The sequence below is a fragment of the Plectropomus leopardus genome, chromosome 7 (assembly GCF_026936395.1).
Source record: "Plectropomus leopardus strain MGB_pleo_1.0 chromosome 7, ASM2693639v1, whole genome shotgun sequence".
NCBI lineage: Eukaryota > Metazoa > Chordata > Actinopteri > Perciformes > Serranidae > Plectropomus > Plectropomus leopardus.
In genome coordinates, this window is record NC_142182.1 from 25,414,754 (window position 1) to 25,434,853 (window position 20,100).

At 39.9% G+C, this 20,100-nt stretch overlaps 1 protein-coding gene across 3 annotated transcripts in view; it reads left to right on the forward strand.

Annotated features, from left to right (window-relative positions):
• The window catches only part of peak1 (pseudopodium-enriched atypical kinase 1), a 128,387-nt gene extending 108,806 nt beyond the window's left edge, over nucleotides 1-19,581 (forward strand). For all 3 annotated transcript variants that reach the window (XM_088080300.1, XM_088080301.1, XM_088080302.1), the window contains 2 exons: nucleotides 7,429-8,237; nucleotides 14,362-19,581. In XM_088080300.1, the coding sequence (XP_087936426.1) occupies nucleotides 7,429-8,237; nucleotides 14,362-15,741 (2,189 nt within the window). In that variant the 3' untranslated portion in view covers nucleotides 15,742-19,581. The remainder of the gene's footprint in view (nucleotides 1-7,428; nucleotides 8,238-14,361) is intronic.
• Nucleotides 19,582-20,100: the final 519 nt, after the last annotated feature.

The following is a 20,100-nucleotide window of genomic DNA, read 5'->3' on the forward strand; positions in this document are numbered from 1 at the left end:
GATGCATTTAAAGTAGGGCTGCACTTATAACCACATTACAAGACCACGTACTGCACGACTGACCGCAGCACCACTATTAGTGTCATAAAAGCTTTTAACCTCATATTACTGTATATCTGGGACTAATTATTATAATGTCTTTGTTCTCTAAATATTCCTGACTGTGTGGTCTGACACGACAATTTTCAAGTCCACTTTAAAAAAAGCGTGAAAGTCTCTCCACAGCCTGAATTTTTCACTTGTAGGCATTTGACTCATTTTCATGTAACTCCTCTGCTTGTAGTACACAAGTCTAATCTTTTCTAGCAAATACAAACAGCTTCTAGTGGGAGTGAAAAGACATGTTGTGTAATCTTAGCCTTCCAGTGTAAATGAACATAGTGAGTGGAGTCAGAAGAGCAGACACACAGAGAAACTAGTTTACAGTAGGAAATAGACACAGGCAAACCTATAATACAATTGTCTATTTATGTATTCTTTTACATCTTATTCTTAATGTCCATGCATCATTTAAAACTAAAGATCGATGCAGAAATAACAGAGGAAAAGTTTTATCCGCTTTAAAGTAAAAGCACAATATTAGACAATCATCAGGAGACACAAGCACATCTAAAAAATCCTTTGTAGGTACACCTGCTATCCTAAAAAGACAAAAAAAAACCTAGCTTACTGCGTTTTTATTCTCAATTCTTCTGTTTCCCCCCCAAAAAAAGAGAGACTTGGTTGAGAGACAGCAGTGCACAGATATAGATATTTTTTCTTCTTTTTGGAAGCAAGAAAACCAAATGGCAAGAGAGACAAATTTGTTGGATTTATTTATTTATTTATTTATTTATTTAAATATTTTGTTTGTCTCGGGAGCTCATGACAATCGCAGATATAGCCATAGAATACCACATCTTTGGTTTTATAGTGCTGCTGCAGACTTCAACATTACATTCCTCAAATGCCACGATGACAAAGTTCCTCTATTACAGACCCTGTTTTGGAGCCTGATTGTGAGAAGTTGTCAGTGGACAATAATATCATTAGATTTTGTCAGCAGCTCAGTAAGACAGGTTTGGTGGTGGAGCGATGAGCACATTAAGACCAGGCTGGGTTTTTTTTATCAGCAAGAGTAAGAGAGAGGCAGGCACAGCTGTCAAACATAGCCGGGCACTTAAAACATGGAGCTCTGTGTGTGTGGGAAAGGATCTCGCTGTGATAAAATGGTGTGTGTGAGAAAAAAAAGAAATTGAAGCACAAAGTGGTCAGATGGAGAGTGTGGGTTTGTGGAGCAGATGCGGTACTGAGGTGCTTCACCGTGTGTTTACACATTTTGCTTGTATGGTTAAATGAGGTTTAAAAGGCACATGGGTCTTAGCTTCCTGTTACAGGATTCTTCACAGACAAAGTGTTTGTTTGTGTTTATATGTCAGTGTTGTACTAATTATATATATTTTTTTACAATACATGCAAACTGTGTATCCTGTGTGTGTGTATTTGTGGAGCTCCGGCTGCACAGAGGCACTGTAGAAGGATATTTTGTGAATGTGTTAAAAGCTCCCTGGATGATGCATGATGAGCTGCCTGCAGCCTAATTTTACTCTTCTGCATGCTGCTAATGAGGAACGAGGCAGGGTGTGTGTTTATCTGCCGTCAAACATTGTACAACAACAGTACATCATTTTTTGTTTGGGAGGGTGTGTCCAGCCTTCAAGATTAAAGGATAACGACAGTATTTTTCAATGTGGACTTTGTGTCTAAGTGACTAATGGAGATGGGTTTTTTTAACTGGTCCAGTTGAGTGAGAGGGCTGTAGCTGCAATGTAGCATTAATGGGAAACTGTCATTGATTTGTGTCCACCAGAAGTTCTTGTTTTTGCCACTGACAGGCTCAGATTGTTATCAACATTATGACAATGATCTCTAAAGAGATTTTTGTTTTTGATATAAGAGTAGGATCCATTTTATTTAACCAAAAACAGCCCCAATTAACTATTGCCAAACCCATCAGATTCCATTGAAATAAACAGCAATTTTATCACCAGTCACGCCTCTTTCAAAGTAAACAGAAACAAAATAAAACTCACAAAAAACAGTCTTTTCAGTCTCTTTCTAAACTATCAGCAACTCTGATTTGGTTGAAATGAAGGCTAAATTCACTAATTTTAATGTGAAAATATATGCTGTCTATATATATATATATATATATATATATATATATATGACTGTTTATTTACATGGAGAGTTGTGGGTTTAAAGACTGATTTCGGGGCTGTTTTTGCCTAACAAAAAGGATCATACTCTTAAGCATAAAGCTTTCTCTGTAGGGATCCTTCCATAATGTTGTCAAATTGAGCCTCTCAGTGGCAAAAACGAGCCCTCTCAGTGGATATAATTTACATATACCCTAAATGGTTACATTGCAGCCTGTTTCGCCACTGCCTCCTGCAGGAGTCCTGCACAAAACAGGATTTCAAGAAACTGTTGTTCTGTTAAGTCATTCGGACACAAAAACATGGGAAAATAGGGTCCAGGTTAACATCATAGCTGCTGAGTTGATGTCTGTTTGAAGTTTTCACTTCTGTCTTGTCTGTCTTACTTGTCAGAATTGCAGATATAGAACTGATATGCCTCCTCTCTCTCTGCAAACCACTTGCGCCTCCAGTAATACTATTTGTTCACAAATTTAAGTAGAGAATCACATTCACACTCTGTCTCTCTCTCCCTCTCTGGCTATATATACAGTATACACGCACTTGTGTTTTAATCAGAGCATCAGGCAGTAGGAGGCAGAGCACTCACAGCCTCAGTCAGTGAGAGATCTCCAGCATTGGTGGGAGCGTTGAGCCTGCCTGTTGGCACCAGCGGCTCCGTGCAGACTCTCAGGGATGGAAGCAAAGACAAGCGTTTCACTCTGCCTCCCTGCGCAGCTGCTCCACAGCATTTACCTAAAAACTTTGAGGTATTAGTGGAACTGAGGTAGGCTTGTTTCTCTTGTTGTTTCCTCCTCATCTCTCAGTATTTTTCTCTACCTCTCCCTCATTTATCTATGTTATCATTGTGCGTCCTGCTAACCCATTTGCCTCTTTTGTATTTCTCTTTTTCTGTCACTTCCATCACTTTTAACACCTCTAGCCACCCACTCCTCTGCTCTTGTTCATTCCTCCCCCCGTTCCTCTACATGCTACCCACCTCCTCCATCGTTTTACTGTAGCGTGATGGCTGAATGGTACTTTGCTTCGGCAACAAGTTCCTTCTTCCCCTTACAAGCACATACTGGAGAATACTGGTCTCTAGAGTTATGAATGGATGGCGTTAATGTGGTATTTTCAGTATTGTTTTATATATGCATGATTTGAAGAACAGTACATTTAATATTTCTCTTTTCTTTAAATTTGAAAGTGCTAATGCGACATAATGTCCCATCCGTGAAGAGATGACTTAACAGTAAATTATTCCTAGCCATTTGTGAGTTGTAGTTTAAATTTATATTCTAAATATACTGAGACCGAATGGAAATGATGAGCCCAACCCTACAAGATAATGTGTGATGCCTCTTCAATTTTCATGTGTTAATAGTACCCACATTTGCACTGAGAAGACATGAAGCAGTAGCAAAAGAGTTGTGTCAGACACATGAAGTGCTGTGTTTGAGAGGCAAAGAAAATGCTATTATCTTTTTAATCCAGAACAGATTTCAGAGGGATTTGGACTCTCTGCTGTTTTATCTCCTTGAGATGGACTCAGGTCAAAAGAAGTTTAGTTGAACAGCAGTGTGTTTAAAATCATAAGAAAATACCTGTACTGTTTAGCATTTTCTTGGAACACATAAATTGTGTGTGTGTGTCTGTGAGAGAGAGGGGGGGCTTATTTTGGGGTTTTAAATTTAGCATGCATCTGTCACAAAGTCATCTGTTACGCTGTTTGTTTAATTAAATTGGGCTGTGCAATATATCAATATTATATCAATACTATGATTTGAGTCTGTATATATTGTCTTAGACTTTGGATATGGTAACACAAGTTGTGTCTTTAACTGGTTGTAAAGGCTGCATTACAGTAAGGTGGTGTGATTTGCCTTTACCCACTCAGTCATATTCACATAACTGGTGGATATTTGTCTAAAATCTCGTTCTGTATATATTTTGTGAAAGCATCAACAGTCAGCCCTACAAACGGTCACATTGATATCAAGGTATTTGGTCAGAATTGCCAGACACAGATAGGTTAGTTAACAGTTAACATTTCCAAAACTAATGATATTTGTTCTCAGTAAGATTACAACATACTGTGTAGTTAGGTTAAAATGCCATGTTGAACTAGCACAACTGTGCTTGCTTGTTTTTCAGTTTAAGAAATCAGAGAGATTAAATGACTGAAAAGTTGTTGACATTAAAAAATGGTACACGTGATTTTTTACTATTTACTATTTGAAGAAGACATTTAAAGGTCTCAACCCAGGCTCTGAAAATGTTTTTGATGGATTTTTTTTCAACAGTAAATAATAACAATTATAATATTTCCTTTATTTATATTGCACCTTTTAAAAATAGAGGTTGCAAAGCAGAGGTAAGATACCCCGAAGGTAACAGAAAGGTAGAAAGCCAGTAATGCTAATCCAAAGCAAGACAAAACAAAGGCAAAATTAAGAAAATAGATGAAGTGGAGAGAAAACATATTATAATGAGAAATAAAAAATAAAAACAATAACAAAAATCTGCTTAAGTAAATAATATTTGAAAAAATAAAAGCCATAAACATAATGAAAATACTTGCAAGAACAAGAAAACATCACATGAAAACAAGTCTGTAAAATGGATTTTAAAATATTAATTTAAAAGAGGTCAACGATTCCACAGGCCTTATTTCTTCAGGCAAGCCTAATAAACCTGAAGGGCCCTCATGGCAAAAGCTCAGTCAAAAATAATTGGCAGATTAATCACTATTGTAAATAGTTAATAGTTACATTATGTCATTAGTTTGTTTGTTGTAAGGTGATATGTTCATATGAGGTTTTCTATTCCTCCATGTAGGTTGTTTCATCGTAACATGAATTATAAAAAGTATCCTTGATTTAGAAATGACAGTCTGGCAGACTGAGTTAGTCTTATGTAATTTAGTTAGAGTCGCAGCCACATTACTGCAATAGAAGATCCGTACGACTGGACGAGGGAGAGGGTTGTTTTCGTGGATGGATTACTGCAGATTGGTGGAAGAACACATTAAATATACCCGTTCCAGGGAGGATTACCAAGACTCATTTACTTCATCCTGACAGCTCTTTCTTAAGGCCTCTTTTGCTTTCTTAAGATGATGGCAGTGTGACGCACACGTGAGGAGTCACTCATATCATTTAACAAGAATTTGTAACCGGTAGCATTTGCACTGAGCAAAGAGAAATGGTTTGTTTAAGCAGTGCCTTCACCGTAGGGACGAGAAAAGTAATTTGGCGAAAGATGTGACTTTGGAAGCATGATCTTTAAAATGCTCAGCAGCCTCTCATCGTGATCTTCCAAGAAATTGGGGTGTTCTCCAGTGAGTTAGGAGCTGCGCAGTTGGGTTGTCAGTGACCTTGTGTACCCACTCACTAAAAACTATCAGGCTGTTTCATTCCCATCATGCAAGCGCCACAGCTCCTTTGTTCTTTTCATCTCATCAGGCTCTTGTCTCTGACCCATCTGCCTCTGTGGTCCTTGACTCCAGAGAGCATCGAGGGAGTCCAATCAACCCCTCAACTCTCCAATTCCCTCCCACCAACATCCCAGAAAAATAAGGTCACTCGCAGCTAGTGATAAATGTGCTTTCCATGCTGCCTCTTTAAGCCTCACTGCAGAACAGAACTGCAGATTGAGTCGGGCAGCTGGACGGTTGAAGGGACGACTTGTGCCCAGCTGTCCTGCTCTCTGGCTTGAATTTTTCCTCAGGGACACCAGTTCCCTCACGTGCCACAGCACACAACCTCGTGTCTGCCACTCGTCTTTATGAGAGGCAGAAAGCCAGTGGGTGGCTAAAAACGCCATGGAAGGAACAAGAAGCTCAGGGAAGCTGTTGGCCAAAAAAGGCAGAGTGATTTGTGTTTCAGGTTTTTTTAAACTGTTTTTTTTTTCCATCTGTTAGAAATTCTGGTTTGAGTTTATGTAAAATATCAAATTCAGTCATAACTGTATATAACAGCCAACTCCACACAGTAGCATAGAAACCTCACCACCATCTAGATTTTTAGTTTCAGAGTGGACACACCACGGCACAAGTATAATAATTATACAATGGTACACGTGCTCATAACAACATACGCTACAACTATAAATCAGCCTTTACGTCACCGACCTGTGCTAAAGAGGGTAGAGTTGTGTTAAATCGAGTAAAAAGGAGCTTGATGAGTGTGTAGAGCTGTAGAGAAAGCAGGTCTCTTTTAGTGTGTGACTGTGTGTAAGTGTATTGTTCTTTATTTTAAGATATATTTAGATGAGCTTTTTGCTTGGATTGCATCAATTGAGCCAGTACTGTAAGCGAAATTGAGAGTGAATGCTGCCACTTCCTTTTTCAAATCAAAAGAAGTTTTTGAAATAAAATGCCAGTTTCATACACAGTTTCAACATGGTCTTGTTTGACATTGTTTAACCTTTTACAAGTCTCATTTATCAGACCAGTAGGACCAATCTTACACCTAAAATCAAAATAGTGACCTTCTACCACTACAGTACACACAGTATCTGTATAAGTAAAAGGTGTAAATAGTGGATATAGATTTTAGATTTCATATTTTATATTACTTTATTTTTTACTTTATCGTAATTGCATTGTGTAGTATTTCATCCTTGTTTTACACTCAATCACTTTTTTTGAATTTTTACTGTTTCTGACTCTTGAGCTTGTTGTAGTGTGTGAGTTTTCCCGCTGTGGGATTAATAAAGTCTTATCTTAAATCTGGAAACGGTTAGTATTCTTTGCCCACATTTTTACTAATAATGCTTTTCTGTCCAGGAAAATAAGTCATGTGGTCAAAGGTGAAAATAAAATCCAAATCTACCATGTAAATGGCAACAAGTGGCTAATTCTTAGAAATTAGAGTTTAATCTGCAATGAAGTAACTGTAGCAATAAAATACATGTAGTAGAGTCCAAAATTTCCCCAGAAACATTGGAGAGTAAAACTGTAAAGCAGCATAGTACTGTACTAGTCCGAATAGTGCTTTGTTAAAAGGCTGAAGTAAATATACTTAGTTACCTGTCTGCACAAAGGCAGACTGCCTGGGTTGGTAATTGTAATGCAGTTACAAAGTGCTGACATTACATTATCTTGTAATTTTATTTTCTGGGAATGGGGGTCCAAAATTATTTTAACTGTCTTTCCTGTTGTTTCAGACTGACATTCAGAGTTCAGTGGTTTTAATCAGTTTGATTTTTTTAAATTCTTATTCATGTTATCTTTGCTTTCTTCCAGGTCAATCCAGAGCCAACATGATCCCACTGAAACAGCCACGAAACATCAAAGCATCCAATGATACATTGGCCTCTATCGACCTGGACGGTCTCGCTGACCAGCCGGCCCCTAAAGCTACACCACCACCACTACCTAAGAAGGCCGTACCTCGCTCCAGTACTGAACCGAGCCTTGGAGGCAAAGAGTCAGTCCAGGGAGGCCTGAGACCTCGAGCTGAGGCAAGACCTGGGGGCACCAACCTGAGCGTGGCCAACCCTATCTATGACTTGGACTCCACCTGGGAGACAGCTAGTCAGAGCTCATCTCTCAGCTCCGAGCCCCATCGAGTCCATGACCACGAGAGCGGTGACTCCCTGGAAAGACCAACAGCTGCCATGGCTGCCAACAAGGGCCGCCCGACTAACAGCGTGTCCTCTCTGATTTCTCAGCCTGCATCGGGTGCACCCAGTGTCTCAGCTGGCAGAGAGAGGAGGGTCTACCCAAGTACAGAGTCTCTGGCTGGAAGGGGTCGGACAACAGGACGAGGTGCTGGAGGCTGCAAACCCCAGAGACCAGCTCTGTACAGGGGCTTGGACAGCTGGGATGAGGTGGTGGGGAGGATTCGGGGTCTCCACACGGACACGCTGCGGAAGCTGGCAGCAAAGTGTGAGGACCGTTTCATGGCCGGTCAGAAAGATCACTTGAGATTCGGCACTGACAGCTGGTCCCACTTCAGACTGACCACTGGGAAACCCTGCTGTGAGGCAGGGGATGCTGTTTACTACACTGCCTCCTACGCCAAGGACCCGCTGGTCAACTACGCCATCAAGGTGAGATGTCTGGTTCTGTTTATAGATCAGATTGTCCTTTCAGATTCAAATCGGCCCCTTTTTATATGTGCAGATTTATTCTGTTTGCCTACCAACTTGGATGGACAGTTACCCCAAAAACAAAAATACATATTTTTCCTTTTAACTGTATTGCTATTTATCGGTCTAGATTGTTTTCGTGTGAGTTGTCAAGTGATGGAGATATCGGCCATAGAGATGTATGCCATCTCGTGTTTAGCTAATCAATACTGCTAGTTCACCTAGCACCACTGAGATAGCTAAATTTACACTTCAGCCGTCCAAGAACCCGTTATTGTTTACATCTCATGCTGTCAATAGCACAAGCCTCTCAACCATGAGTGGATGCACGCCTCCTCTGCACGGTGATACTGTTGAAGGGTGTAGTTCAGTAGATGAGTAAACAATTAGTCCATTTACAAACTATCAACTGGTAGATAAAGAAACTGTTTCGATGATCGATTGATCATTTCGGATATTTTTTTCATCCCAACATTACAAATGAAATATCTTTGTGTTTCCAAATGTTGCTTGAATAAAGCAAGACATTTAAAGATTTCACTGTAGGCTCGAAGATATCGAGAATATAAACATTAGATTCATATACCAACCATTTATTAAGGAAATAATTGGCAGATAAAGCAATAATGAAAATAATTGTTGCTTTTAGTGTTGATTCCATGTGAAACCCTAGATGTGACTTTAGGAGTCAGAGTTTGTTGTATGATAATATTCCTTGAATTCATAATGAGAGACACAAATTTGGCTCTTATAATGTATTAATTTACTGCAGTTTCTGATAAGTAATACTTTATTCCTAACATTGCATTGAATATGTATTTTTTATAATCCCCAGACTTGTATGACCCTCAAACAAACACTAACAAAAGCTAGTTTGTCCCACTTTCCAAAGAATGAAAATTTGTCTAAAGAGAGTACATTAAACTTTATGCTTTTACCAAAATACTGTGACAAACCCCTTACTTTCAGTGTCTCATTAGTCTTTTTTTTTGAGTCCTTGCTGTGCTTACTCCCTGCATCAGGATGGATTTTAAGATACATTTGGAGTTTTGTGGTTGTTGTCCTTGCAGTCGATTTATTTAATCCTTGTATTTTGTTTTTGTGTTGAGGAATCTCCTCCCACTCCCTTTGCCGAGGTGGAGGAAGTGTTTGGGCTGAAATATTGGCACTTAAACTTTGAGCCTTTAGGGCACAACCTTGTGCAATAAAACCGGTGTGTGCATGTGTTTGTTTGTTTTTTATATATATATTTATATATAATTGTGCGTGGGTAGCAGTTTTGTCAGAGCGTGTGTGCGTGTGTGTGTGTGTGTGTGTGTGTGTGTGTGTGTGTGTGTGTGTGTGTGTGTGTGTGTGTGTGTGTGTGTGTGTGTGTAAGGAGAGGGAGAGGTTGGAGTTGGGGGCAGAGCTTAAGGAAGAGTTCTGAAGCTAATACAAAGCAGATATGGATGAAGGTTGCATTATTCACAGGATATGAAACTCTCTCTGCGCTCCACAGCACTTCAAAGCTTCACCCTCATATTAGCAGCAGGCTTTCAGGAGAAAGTCTTGTTTTTTATGATGCTCATCCATAAATAAGGCAACCAGGAGCAGCCGAACACAAACAGGCCCCGGCTTCCCAATTAAACTCTCCCCAACTCTCCATTTTAATGTGGCCCAGTTGTGTCTCTGCCTTCCTTAACCCCGTAAGTGTAGTTGATCCTCCTGCAAATGAGATTTTACATGCTGTGATATTTTTAAAGCAGTGCTAATTATTCAAAATCCACCTTTAGCATGTCTGTGTGAATTCCTGACTCTCGGAGGAATTCAGTGAATGAGCCGGTGCACTTTAAAAGCTTTAAGATATCTCTGAAATGCCAGCATTAAGAAACAACAAGGAATGAAGAATTAAATGGATTGCCTGTTAAACTTGAGATTTTTGTCACAACCAGCAATTCTGCTTACAAAATAAGACATCTTAACAGTGAAAACTCAGCTTGGGAAATGATCAGGTGGCAGCTGTAGTCTCAGAGCAAACATGTCCAAACAAACATCCAGTGCACATGCACATTCCTAAAGAATTACACAGTTTAATTGAAAGAAGGAGCTTCATCCCACATCACAATCTAATAATAAGCTGTACATGAACGATGCCAAAGAGACTACCAAGGTTCAACTCGCTGCTAATAGAAGCAATAAAGTGAAATGATTGAGGTAGTTGCAGTCGTAAGAGAACAGTCTTATTGCAGCCTTGCTCCTCAAAGGTTTCACTTTGTTTTACACGTGTAAAGCGTTTTGTCTGATATAGTACTCTGGGATGTGTTACAGTGAAATTAAAGGTGTTGTATGTAACTCTGGAGAAAGATGGTCAATTGCTGAGTTTCATTCCGAGATCATGAAGTACCAACGCTTTGGGTTGGTAGACGGACCAAACCACCAACCTAAAGCATCTGTATTTGATGACCTGGGAATATGTCTGAACAGTCGACTGTCTTTACATTCAACCCTTTTATATTGGGCAGGAATTGTTGGCTTCTGATTGTAAACACAACATTCAAACTTTGCCCATCCTCCCTCACTACTTACACATTCACTGCAAGACACTGTTGTAGAAATGTTAGATTTGTTGTTTTGGAAAGGTCAATACCTTGGCAGGCTTACTAAGCTAACTGCCGGCACCTACATGTCCAACGGAAAACACGCCGACTCAGCATTGGTCTTCATCCCCATCCTCTGGTGTTCATTTTGGCACTTTCATTTAGAGTTAGTCTTTTGACGAAAATGCTTCATCTCTGTTTTTCTGCTCACCTAACATCACATCAGTCTTCAGCATTATTATTTAGTTTTTATGTTAATGTTATACATTATACATACAATTCTCATTTTCAAAGGCTACATTTAATTTATATTTCATTTGTCTTTTGGGCCATGAAAAAAAATGTCGAAGTATATTTTTTTTAGTTTTGTTAACAAAATATACACTACCATCCCCTTTGTCCCCCTGGTGCTTCACCTCGCTATACTTATTTGTTGGGGTTTTTTTTAGATGCTGTTTCTGCAATTTTCATAGCTTTCTCATGAGCACATACTCCTGCTACCTGATCATTACCTTTTTATAAAGTCCTGACCTCACCTGTGTGCTGTTTTTTTTGGCTGGGGCCAACACACTTATAAACACCACAGCAAAATATGAGAAAAATAAGAAAATACAGGCAGAGAGCAGAGCCTCGGCAGAAAAATACAACACTGCTGACTTCTAGTGAGTTATAAGCAATGATTTAGAGGGATTACTTCTGTATAAGCAGACCAATACTAGCCCCATTCTATCTACTTTATGCTGTATTATGATTATCTTTTTTTAAATACAATGAATATACATATTAAGTGCTACATGAGTCCATACTTTGTTTTGAGGAAATTCTGAAGAGTATATTATTGATAATTTGATTTAAATTGTCTGTAAATTTTCATACATGTGCCATGTAACAATTTCTGTCAAGAGTGGCTGTAGTTCACTTGAAAGGGTGGGTAAACCAGTTCTCGTAGGGTTAATGATTTTGTTCACGGCCCATCCTATCCACGTGTCAAGACAATGTTACTGTCAATGTGGAAACAATTTAATTCAATTCAGTCGTAAAAAAGCCTTTAAATTGATTTTGACAAAATGTATTTTACATATTAAAATCTTGATGTAATGTTGCTTTAAAAAATATTCTCATGGAAACATTTTATTTTTATCTATGAATTCCTGCTTAGCATATGTGAAATAAACATTTTGTGAAATGTTAGATTTTTTTTACCAGCTAATAATCAGTGATTCTAAACAAATTCAACCTCAGGCTCCGACAAAGGTCGAGTGCCAAGAACCTTGTTTCATTTTTGTCATATTTAGTGCCGATAGTCTGCTGGAATTCTTTCTTTTGCATCATTTTCCTACTGGGTCTGCACTCCATCAATTTGATATATAAAAATACAGTACACCTTTAAATAATACTGATGAAATCAGGCGAATGATGCCATCTTTCAAAATGCATGAAATCAAAAATAACAGCAAGATTTACCTCTTAATATTCTACCTGCTGTTAGAATTGATTCATTAATTTTGTTTGTCCCTATGTTTCTCTTTTTTTCAGAATCTTAGCATCAGTTTTAATTATATCGTTGTTATTTAAAGGTTTGCTGGTGTTTTTGGTGTCAGTAGTGCAAAGGCTAATGTCTGAAAGATAATTACTTGTAAACTTGCATGAAAAAAAAGTTAAAATAATGTTCAGCCAAAAATATCTAAGTAATATGTCGTGACTTCTTTCCCTTTGCTGGTATTTTAGTGAATGTTGTGACGTCTGCAGAGACCGATCCTATCCTCGACTTGGCTTCTCTTCTCTGTGCTGTGATCAAAGTGTAGAAAGACAGAGAGCTGCAGAGGGCTGTCACTGCGGTTTAGGAGACGGAGACACGCTCTCGCTGCTGTCGCTGACAGCCTGAAGTCTGCTCGCTCTATGCGTCTCTCTGCTCTATATATCATTATTGGAAATGTTCTTGAGAAACAGAGCAGAACAGAGAGTTTGGAGACAGAAAACATCTTTGATCTTGGAGTTTTTCTGTGTGTTTGCTTCTAAAATGGTGTTTTTCCCCCGATGTTGCAGAAGATTGCTGTTGGTTGAAAAATCTCCCACAGCAGCCGAAAGGCAATTTCTGATCATTTTATTTCATTAGAATTAAAAGCAGTCTGTTTTTTTTTACCAGTTTTTACCAGGGCTTTGCAGATTAAGATTTAAATGAACAAAGGTACAAACATCAACCTTCAACGTTTTAAAGTTAATGACATGTTAAAGAAGAAGGCTAGAATATTTTTTTCTGTATTTTTGTCTACAAGAAGCAAAGGCCCCGTGACAGGCGATGTTAAAATAGAAGTTGTACCTCCAGTTTCATATTGGAAGTTTGGCGTTGTTTGAGCTTCATTAAGTCAGAAAGATATAAAGGTGAGAAGATAACAAGAAAGACAAAAACAGTCTACGAATATTTCAGGAGAGTGTTAAACTACACAAATAGTACAAATAACATGATACAGCATCAGGAGCTCCAGTCAGCTCCGCCTACACATGTTACTCCTTAACAACAACTACACGGCCAAACCACACTGACAAGCGCTCTTGCCTCCCTGTTCGCCCAGACGAGTACAAGAGCCAAAGAGAGTGCCCAACTTATCACCCACGAGTGAGAAATGGACAATTCAGTTTTTCAAAAATTTAGAATATTCTGTATAGCAATATTGGTAATTTGGTGTATTGTTCAGGTGAGACAACCCAGGTGAAAACAGTTTTTTAATGCACTGTTCAATTTTATATTTGGGGCTATTTTGCTTAAATAACACGTCTTCTCTCAGACTAGTGGAAAGAAAATGTCCACAATACACCTTGAGCTGTTTGTTTTAATTTTGACTGGAAATAAGTGCATACTTAATTAGATAATGTCGCATTTGCATATTTAAACTGGGAAGGTCAGAAAACTTGTAATACAGAATATAATTTTCTTACTTAAATAAATCAACTATCAAGATTTGATCATGAGTAAGTGTTTTATGTTAAAAGCGTTTCAAGATTCAAAATTGTTTTTTTCTCGCATTGTGAACCAAAAATCTCCACTAACCCTAAATCATATATCATTCAATGCCAGATCATATAGCATTTTATTCCTAAAAACGTGGTGCTTTTTAATGGCTTTTGACAGTATTTTCCCACAAAAGGAGTGATGTAGGTTTTTGCAGAGGGAATTTTGGATATCTCTTTGACTCCAACATGACTACAAAGTGAAACAAGAACTTTGAACCTTAGTTAATCCAATTTTCAGATTTTTTAAGGAAATGTATGCAAATCAGCCCATATCTAACTAGATAGTGCATAATTTGCATATTTAAACATATATTTCAGGAAACTTGTAATGCAAATAAAAAAGAACTTGGGAAGTTTCACGGTGATATCTTTTTAGTTAAAAATTCGACCCTATTCACGTGGGGTGTCTCCCATTAATTTAGATATAGCTTCATTATCAGAGGTTTTCCAGCTGAAACCTTAAAATTGATGATTACATTCTCTCTGTCCTTCCCCAGATCTGTCGGAGCAAAGTGAAGGAGACCCAGCAGCAGTTTTTTCACAGCCTTGCAGTGAGACAGAGCCTGGCTGTGCACTTCAACATCCAGCAGGACTGTGGACACTTCCTGGCTGATGTCCCTGCCAGGCTGCTGCCCTGGGAAGAGGAAGAAGGTGAGGAGGATGAAGAGGATGAGGAGGAAGATGCAAACGGGCTGAAGGAGAAAGAGAAAGATATAAAGACTGAAACCAAGATGACGGACTCCAAAGCTCCAAATGGTAAATTAGATGAAACCCCAGCAGCAGGTCACATGAACACTATTGGCCGCTTGAGGAGCCGAGTGGTGGTCATCACACGCGAGGTGCCCTTCCAGACGGTGGCTGACTTTGTCCGAGAAGGCGCGGCTCGGCACACTCATAACCCTGAGCTGTACGAGCGCCAGGTCTGTCTCCTGCTGCTGCAGCTGTGCTCTGGCCTGGAGCACATGAAGCCTTATCATGTGACCCACTGCGACCTGCGACTGGAAAACCTGCTGCTGGTCCACTGCCAACCCGGCAACCCCTGGAATCTGGAAATTCTTGAGCCCAACAACAACAGCAACAGCAGCAGCAGCAGCAGTTCTGGTGCAACCTCTGCCGGCGCTGCTACTGCTGCTGCCAACGCCACCTGCCCCGCCCGCCTCATCATCAGTAACTTCTCCCAAGCAAAACAGAAGAGCACTCTCATGGCTGCTGACCCTGGTACGCTGCGCGACCAGTCACGCCTGGCACCCGAAATAGTAACAGCAACTCAGTATCGCAAGTGTGACGAGTTCCAGACTGGGATTCTGATCTATGAGATGCTGCACCGACCCAACCCCTTCGAGGAGACGCCGGAGCTGAAGGAGCGGGAGTACACGTGGGCGGATCTGCCGCCGCTGCCTGTCAGATCGCTCTATTCACAGGGTCTGCAGCAGCTGGCCAGGCTACTGCTCACTGTCAATCCCTCCGAAAGGATCCGCATGTCCGAGGCCAGGGCCTGCTTGCAGTGCCTGCTCTGGGGCCCTCGTGAGGACTTGTTCCAGGCGCTTGGCTGCAGCAGCACGGGCCCCATGTCAGGTGCCACCTCCAGCCAGCGCGAGGCCACCCTCCAAAACTGGCTGGACCTGAAGAGGACACTGATGATGATCAAGTTTGCGGAGCGCTCGCTGGATGCGGCTTGCGGCGTGAGCCTGGAGGACTGGTTGTGTTGCCAGTATCTGGCATTTGCCACCACAGACACCCTGAGCCGGGTGGTGCACATTCTGCAGCAGCCGCAACCACATCCTCAGCCCCAGAGCCAGTCAGCACACGCAGCACCGAGCCAAACCCAAACACATCAAACGCACACCCTCCACCTGACTCAGTCGCAGCCACTCTGAGTTCCTCCAGTTACTATGGAAACAGATCCAACTTCCCCCGTGTGGTCCCTCTGCTGACGCTAATGTGTGATGTAAGCTAATAGTCAGCTTTGTTGTTGCAGCAGTGCTCACCTAAAACTAAACAGCTGGTTGTTGCAAATGTCTGTGTTTTCTTCATGGACAAATAGATCCAGAGAGTGAGCGGCTGTGCTCCCATCAAACAGGGTTATGATCAGGGTTATTCTTAGCGCTCATTAACAGCAGCGGGATGCTTGAGAGTCAAGCAAATGAGGTGTCTGTCTGACATTGTTCTCAGATCCAGGCCATGACAAACTGAAACATTACAGCAAGTTCAAGTCATTGTGGCTCTTAGCCGTCACTTGCCAGACATCTCTTCATTCTTCATCTTGCTCTTCAGCTGGTCACATCTCATGTGTGTTAAAACACTCCACCAGTTCCAGATTGAAGAGATTCACTGAATATGTGAAGCATTTCTATTTTTTTATGGGGTTTTTTTCTGCCAAATTCTGCAAGAAGAGTTGTGATAACTACATATTAGATATAGTTTGCATGGCAGCAGTCTCCTGGATTTATTTGAGGCTCTATCAAATTGAATAATTTTGAGATTTCATAGTGTTCATAGTGATCTCAAGACAGATTCCCTCAAAGTACCCGTTTTCTGGGGAGAAAACTTGAGTGTTGTATTTTACGTAGGGCTGGGTATCAGTACTCGATTTCTTTAAGGCGTCAACCAAAATAACGCAGTGCTGAGTCATATCAAAACTTCTCCAATCAAGCAATACCTGCATTTGATCCTTTTCGGACCTAGATCTAGAGTTGGCTGTTCAGCATAACGAGAAGCCTCCAAAATGTTTGAAAGTATGACTATACTACATGCTATTCATTATTTAGTGTTCCCACGGTCATGAAATGTCTGGGAAAGTTAGAAAATTGAAAAAAAAAACAGTTTTCCGGGCCTTAAAATGAACGTGTCTAACATTATGCAAAATATGCTCTGTGACTAATCTTAACCCAGTGCTGCACTGCGTGACCATTAAAATGTCACTGGTATCACATTAACAGACGTTGGCGGTGGGAATGTCTAACAGGCAAGTAAAGTAAGCAAGTTCTAAAAGTTTAATTATCAGCAAATGTAGAGAAAGTAATTAATTATTAAACACAAAAATGCCTCTTTAATAATTAATGACTTTTTGAATGACAAATACAGTCTTTCGTACAGAGTTAGAATCTCTATGGTGGCGGCTAAGACAGGGGTGTTAGCAACCTTTCTGGGTTTTTGTATCTTTTGCTTGAGAATCCCTTTTCATCATTCTGTGTCCCCTCTCTAAATTCAGATGTTTTTGCAGGTACAAGAACACAGCACAGGTGGAACTCATCATGACTTCTTTTTTTCCTCAGCAGCAGTTTGAGGTATTTGAGTCGTGGAGAAAATAATTCATTTGTTTAACCAGTCAGAGCTGAGCAGATCGACAGGAGCAGCTGCTGCAGACTTTAGGACCCACACAATGAACTGTACCGCAGCTGGTGTTTTACTGCTCCATGTGTGCCCAGAGTACACCCTGCACTCCAAAATTGTTGTGTAAATGCTATATATATATATATATATATATATATATATATATATATATATATATATATATATCTATACATATTTTCCAACATCTGCGCAAATATAAAATCAATTCATGGTGGCAGATTTTTTATATGTTGGCAGGCCACCAGAAATACATTCATGTGTGGGAAACCCTGGTATCTGTATCACTTCATGTGTTCTGGTATTGGTACTAGTACTAATTTTAAAATACCCAGCCCTAATTTTTCGCAACAATTCAATTTTCAAAAGGTGCAGATTTGAAACCTCTGAAGGGAGGCCATTTAAAATGAAAGGAAAGGTCAAAATGAACTTCTAAACCATTGATGGATTTGTTCTCTTCAAAATTTTATATAATCTGACTGATATATACACACACATGGATAGATGCAAACGTGAAACTTGTTTTACCACCGAAGCCAAAGATCTGCCAGAAAGTCAGTTTACAGATACTTTAGAAGTCTTTAGATGTTTGCTACAGAATGCAGTCAGACAAGATTGCAGCAACTTGAGTTGTTGTCAGTCCCAATTTCGAACAGCTAAACCTCAGTTCAAATCAGCGAGATGTCACTCATTATTTAAAAAAAATTACTTACACCCTTAAATGCTCTTGTTTCATATTGTACTTTTCACTTCTGTGCAGAGCTGTAGTTTTCTTAAGTTTTAAAGGCTTTGAAGTTAAAATGGAACACATTTATATGTGCAATTAATGCTTTTATTACCCTTGGAGGTAACAAAGTATGAACATTTTTATGCAGTCTTTCACTAATCATTTCTTCCATTAGTTTTGTGGCACATAAACTGAACTTTTTAGAGTGGATGGGAGACAGGGGTGTTTCAGGGACTGCAGAGTTCTTTGTCTATTGTTTTTGTCAAGTTGTTTTTGAACGGTTGTGCGTTACGGATGACATTTGCACATTCAGTCTGAACGTCAGTGCTCCTCGATGGACACCGGGGACACGACGATGCAGGAGAGACTGAGAAACGTTCCCGTGAATTTTTGAGGAACTGGATTTTGTTTTGCAGCGTGTGGAATGTAGAAGATTGCCTGGACTGAAACAGACATTTGGACCTGGTCTCATCCACTTTATCTTTCAACCGAACCACTTCACATATAAACTGTAATAATCAACCACAACTTTGAGGTGAAACTCTACCACTCAGACTTGCTTCCATTCCTCCTGCCTTTGTTTCCCGTCCACTTTCGTTGATATCCGGCCAATGGGACGGCAGATCCTGCATTGATACTCGCTGCTTCTCGCTCATCAGCTTCATTCTGCTTTAATTAAATGAGCTCTGTGTCATTGATCAGTACCTTTCAGCCTGGAGTGAGTGGAAGTAGAAGAAACATTTTGGGTTTCATACGCGTTCCCTTCTGTTTATGACGATCAAAAACCCCAAAAAGCGTCAGATCTAAACAGTACTCGGTGTCCGTCTGTGCTGCTCCCTTGATATGCATCCAGGTGGACGATGCTTTCCACCAAAAGGCTCTGCATCCACAAGTTTACTTTATTTGCTCTGGGTCAACTTTTGGGATCAGGATCCTATGATCCTTTTACTGCATATGAGACTTAATGGTCCACGAAAATGAGACAAAGCAGGTGTGAATTGTTGCTGCATTAAAGGGTTTGTGTACTGAGGAATGTGTGTGGACAGCACTGGTGGCTGTCCTTGTATTTAGAGATTTAAGCCTTTATATAGTATATATAGTATAAATATATATAACCTTTATCTATTTTAATCCACACACTATTTTGTCGAGTACGGAGCACCTCTATTTCTGTCTTTAGAGTCTAAATATCTTTTTTTTTCCATCTTTAAAGCTTTACTTGACTTTCTGCAACCTCGCTCGATAAGGGGGAATGTAAAGGTGAGTAGTTATCACTGTCCTGAACAAAGGATACATGGAAAAGATCTTACATGTCAAGGAGCGTTGAGATACAGAACAATGTACAGTATTTTTACCCCTCTTGTAAAGTTATCTGCTTAGGAGACGAACCACTTTGAGAAGAGGCTGACGGAAGACTTTTGGACGCACCATTAAAAACCCAGCATTCATCAACTGTACGGCCTGCAGCGAACAGTGTTTGTTTTTCTCTCTTTGCATTGTTAATTGCCACTGAACAGAAAAACAGAAGCTCTCTAAGGCTTTCTATTAATATGTGTACAGTTGTGTCTCCTGGCCTGCCGCCATTTATTGTTGATCAAGTTAACCAACAGTAACAGAACAATAAATATATGTTTTTATACACTCTGTGCCAGTGTGTTATTGCTGTTGTGGTACACTTGGTTTGATGTGACTTTCTTGAAGTATAATTTTACAAGCTGCTTATAAAAGTAAAATTCATTGAAATGTGTCCTAAAAATGTTGGATGAAGTGAAGGAGTCTTATTAATAACTCAAGTCAAACAAAGGGATATCTAAATCGGATTTTGAATTGTTAACTACTGGCTTTGTTGAAGCTAATAAAGCATTGATTAATCCTATCCATTTCTGTACACTCTCATCAGATCCATGAAGAACACGAGGGGGTGCGGGCTCTAACTTAACTGATGGCTTCCTACTAGTGATGTCCCCAATTGTGGGATGCACCTGATTGGATGAACAGTGCGAGTTGGGAGGTCCCTCATTCTCTGCTTGCTGTTTCAAACAGGAAACAACATGGCAGCATGCACACAAACTTTCTGTTATTCCATCTGAACAACCCTTTAAAATATATTTCTGAAAACATTTGAGGCAAGAAATAGGCAATATGCCGAAATGCACGC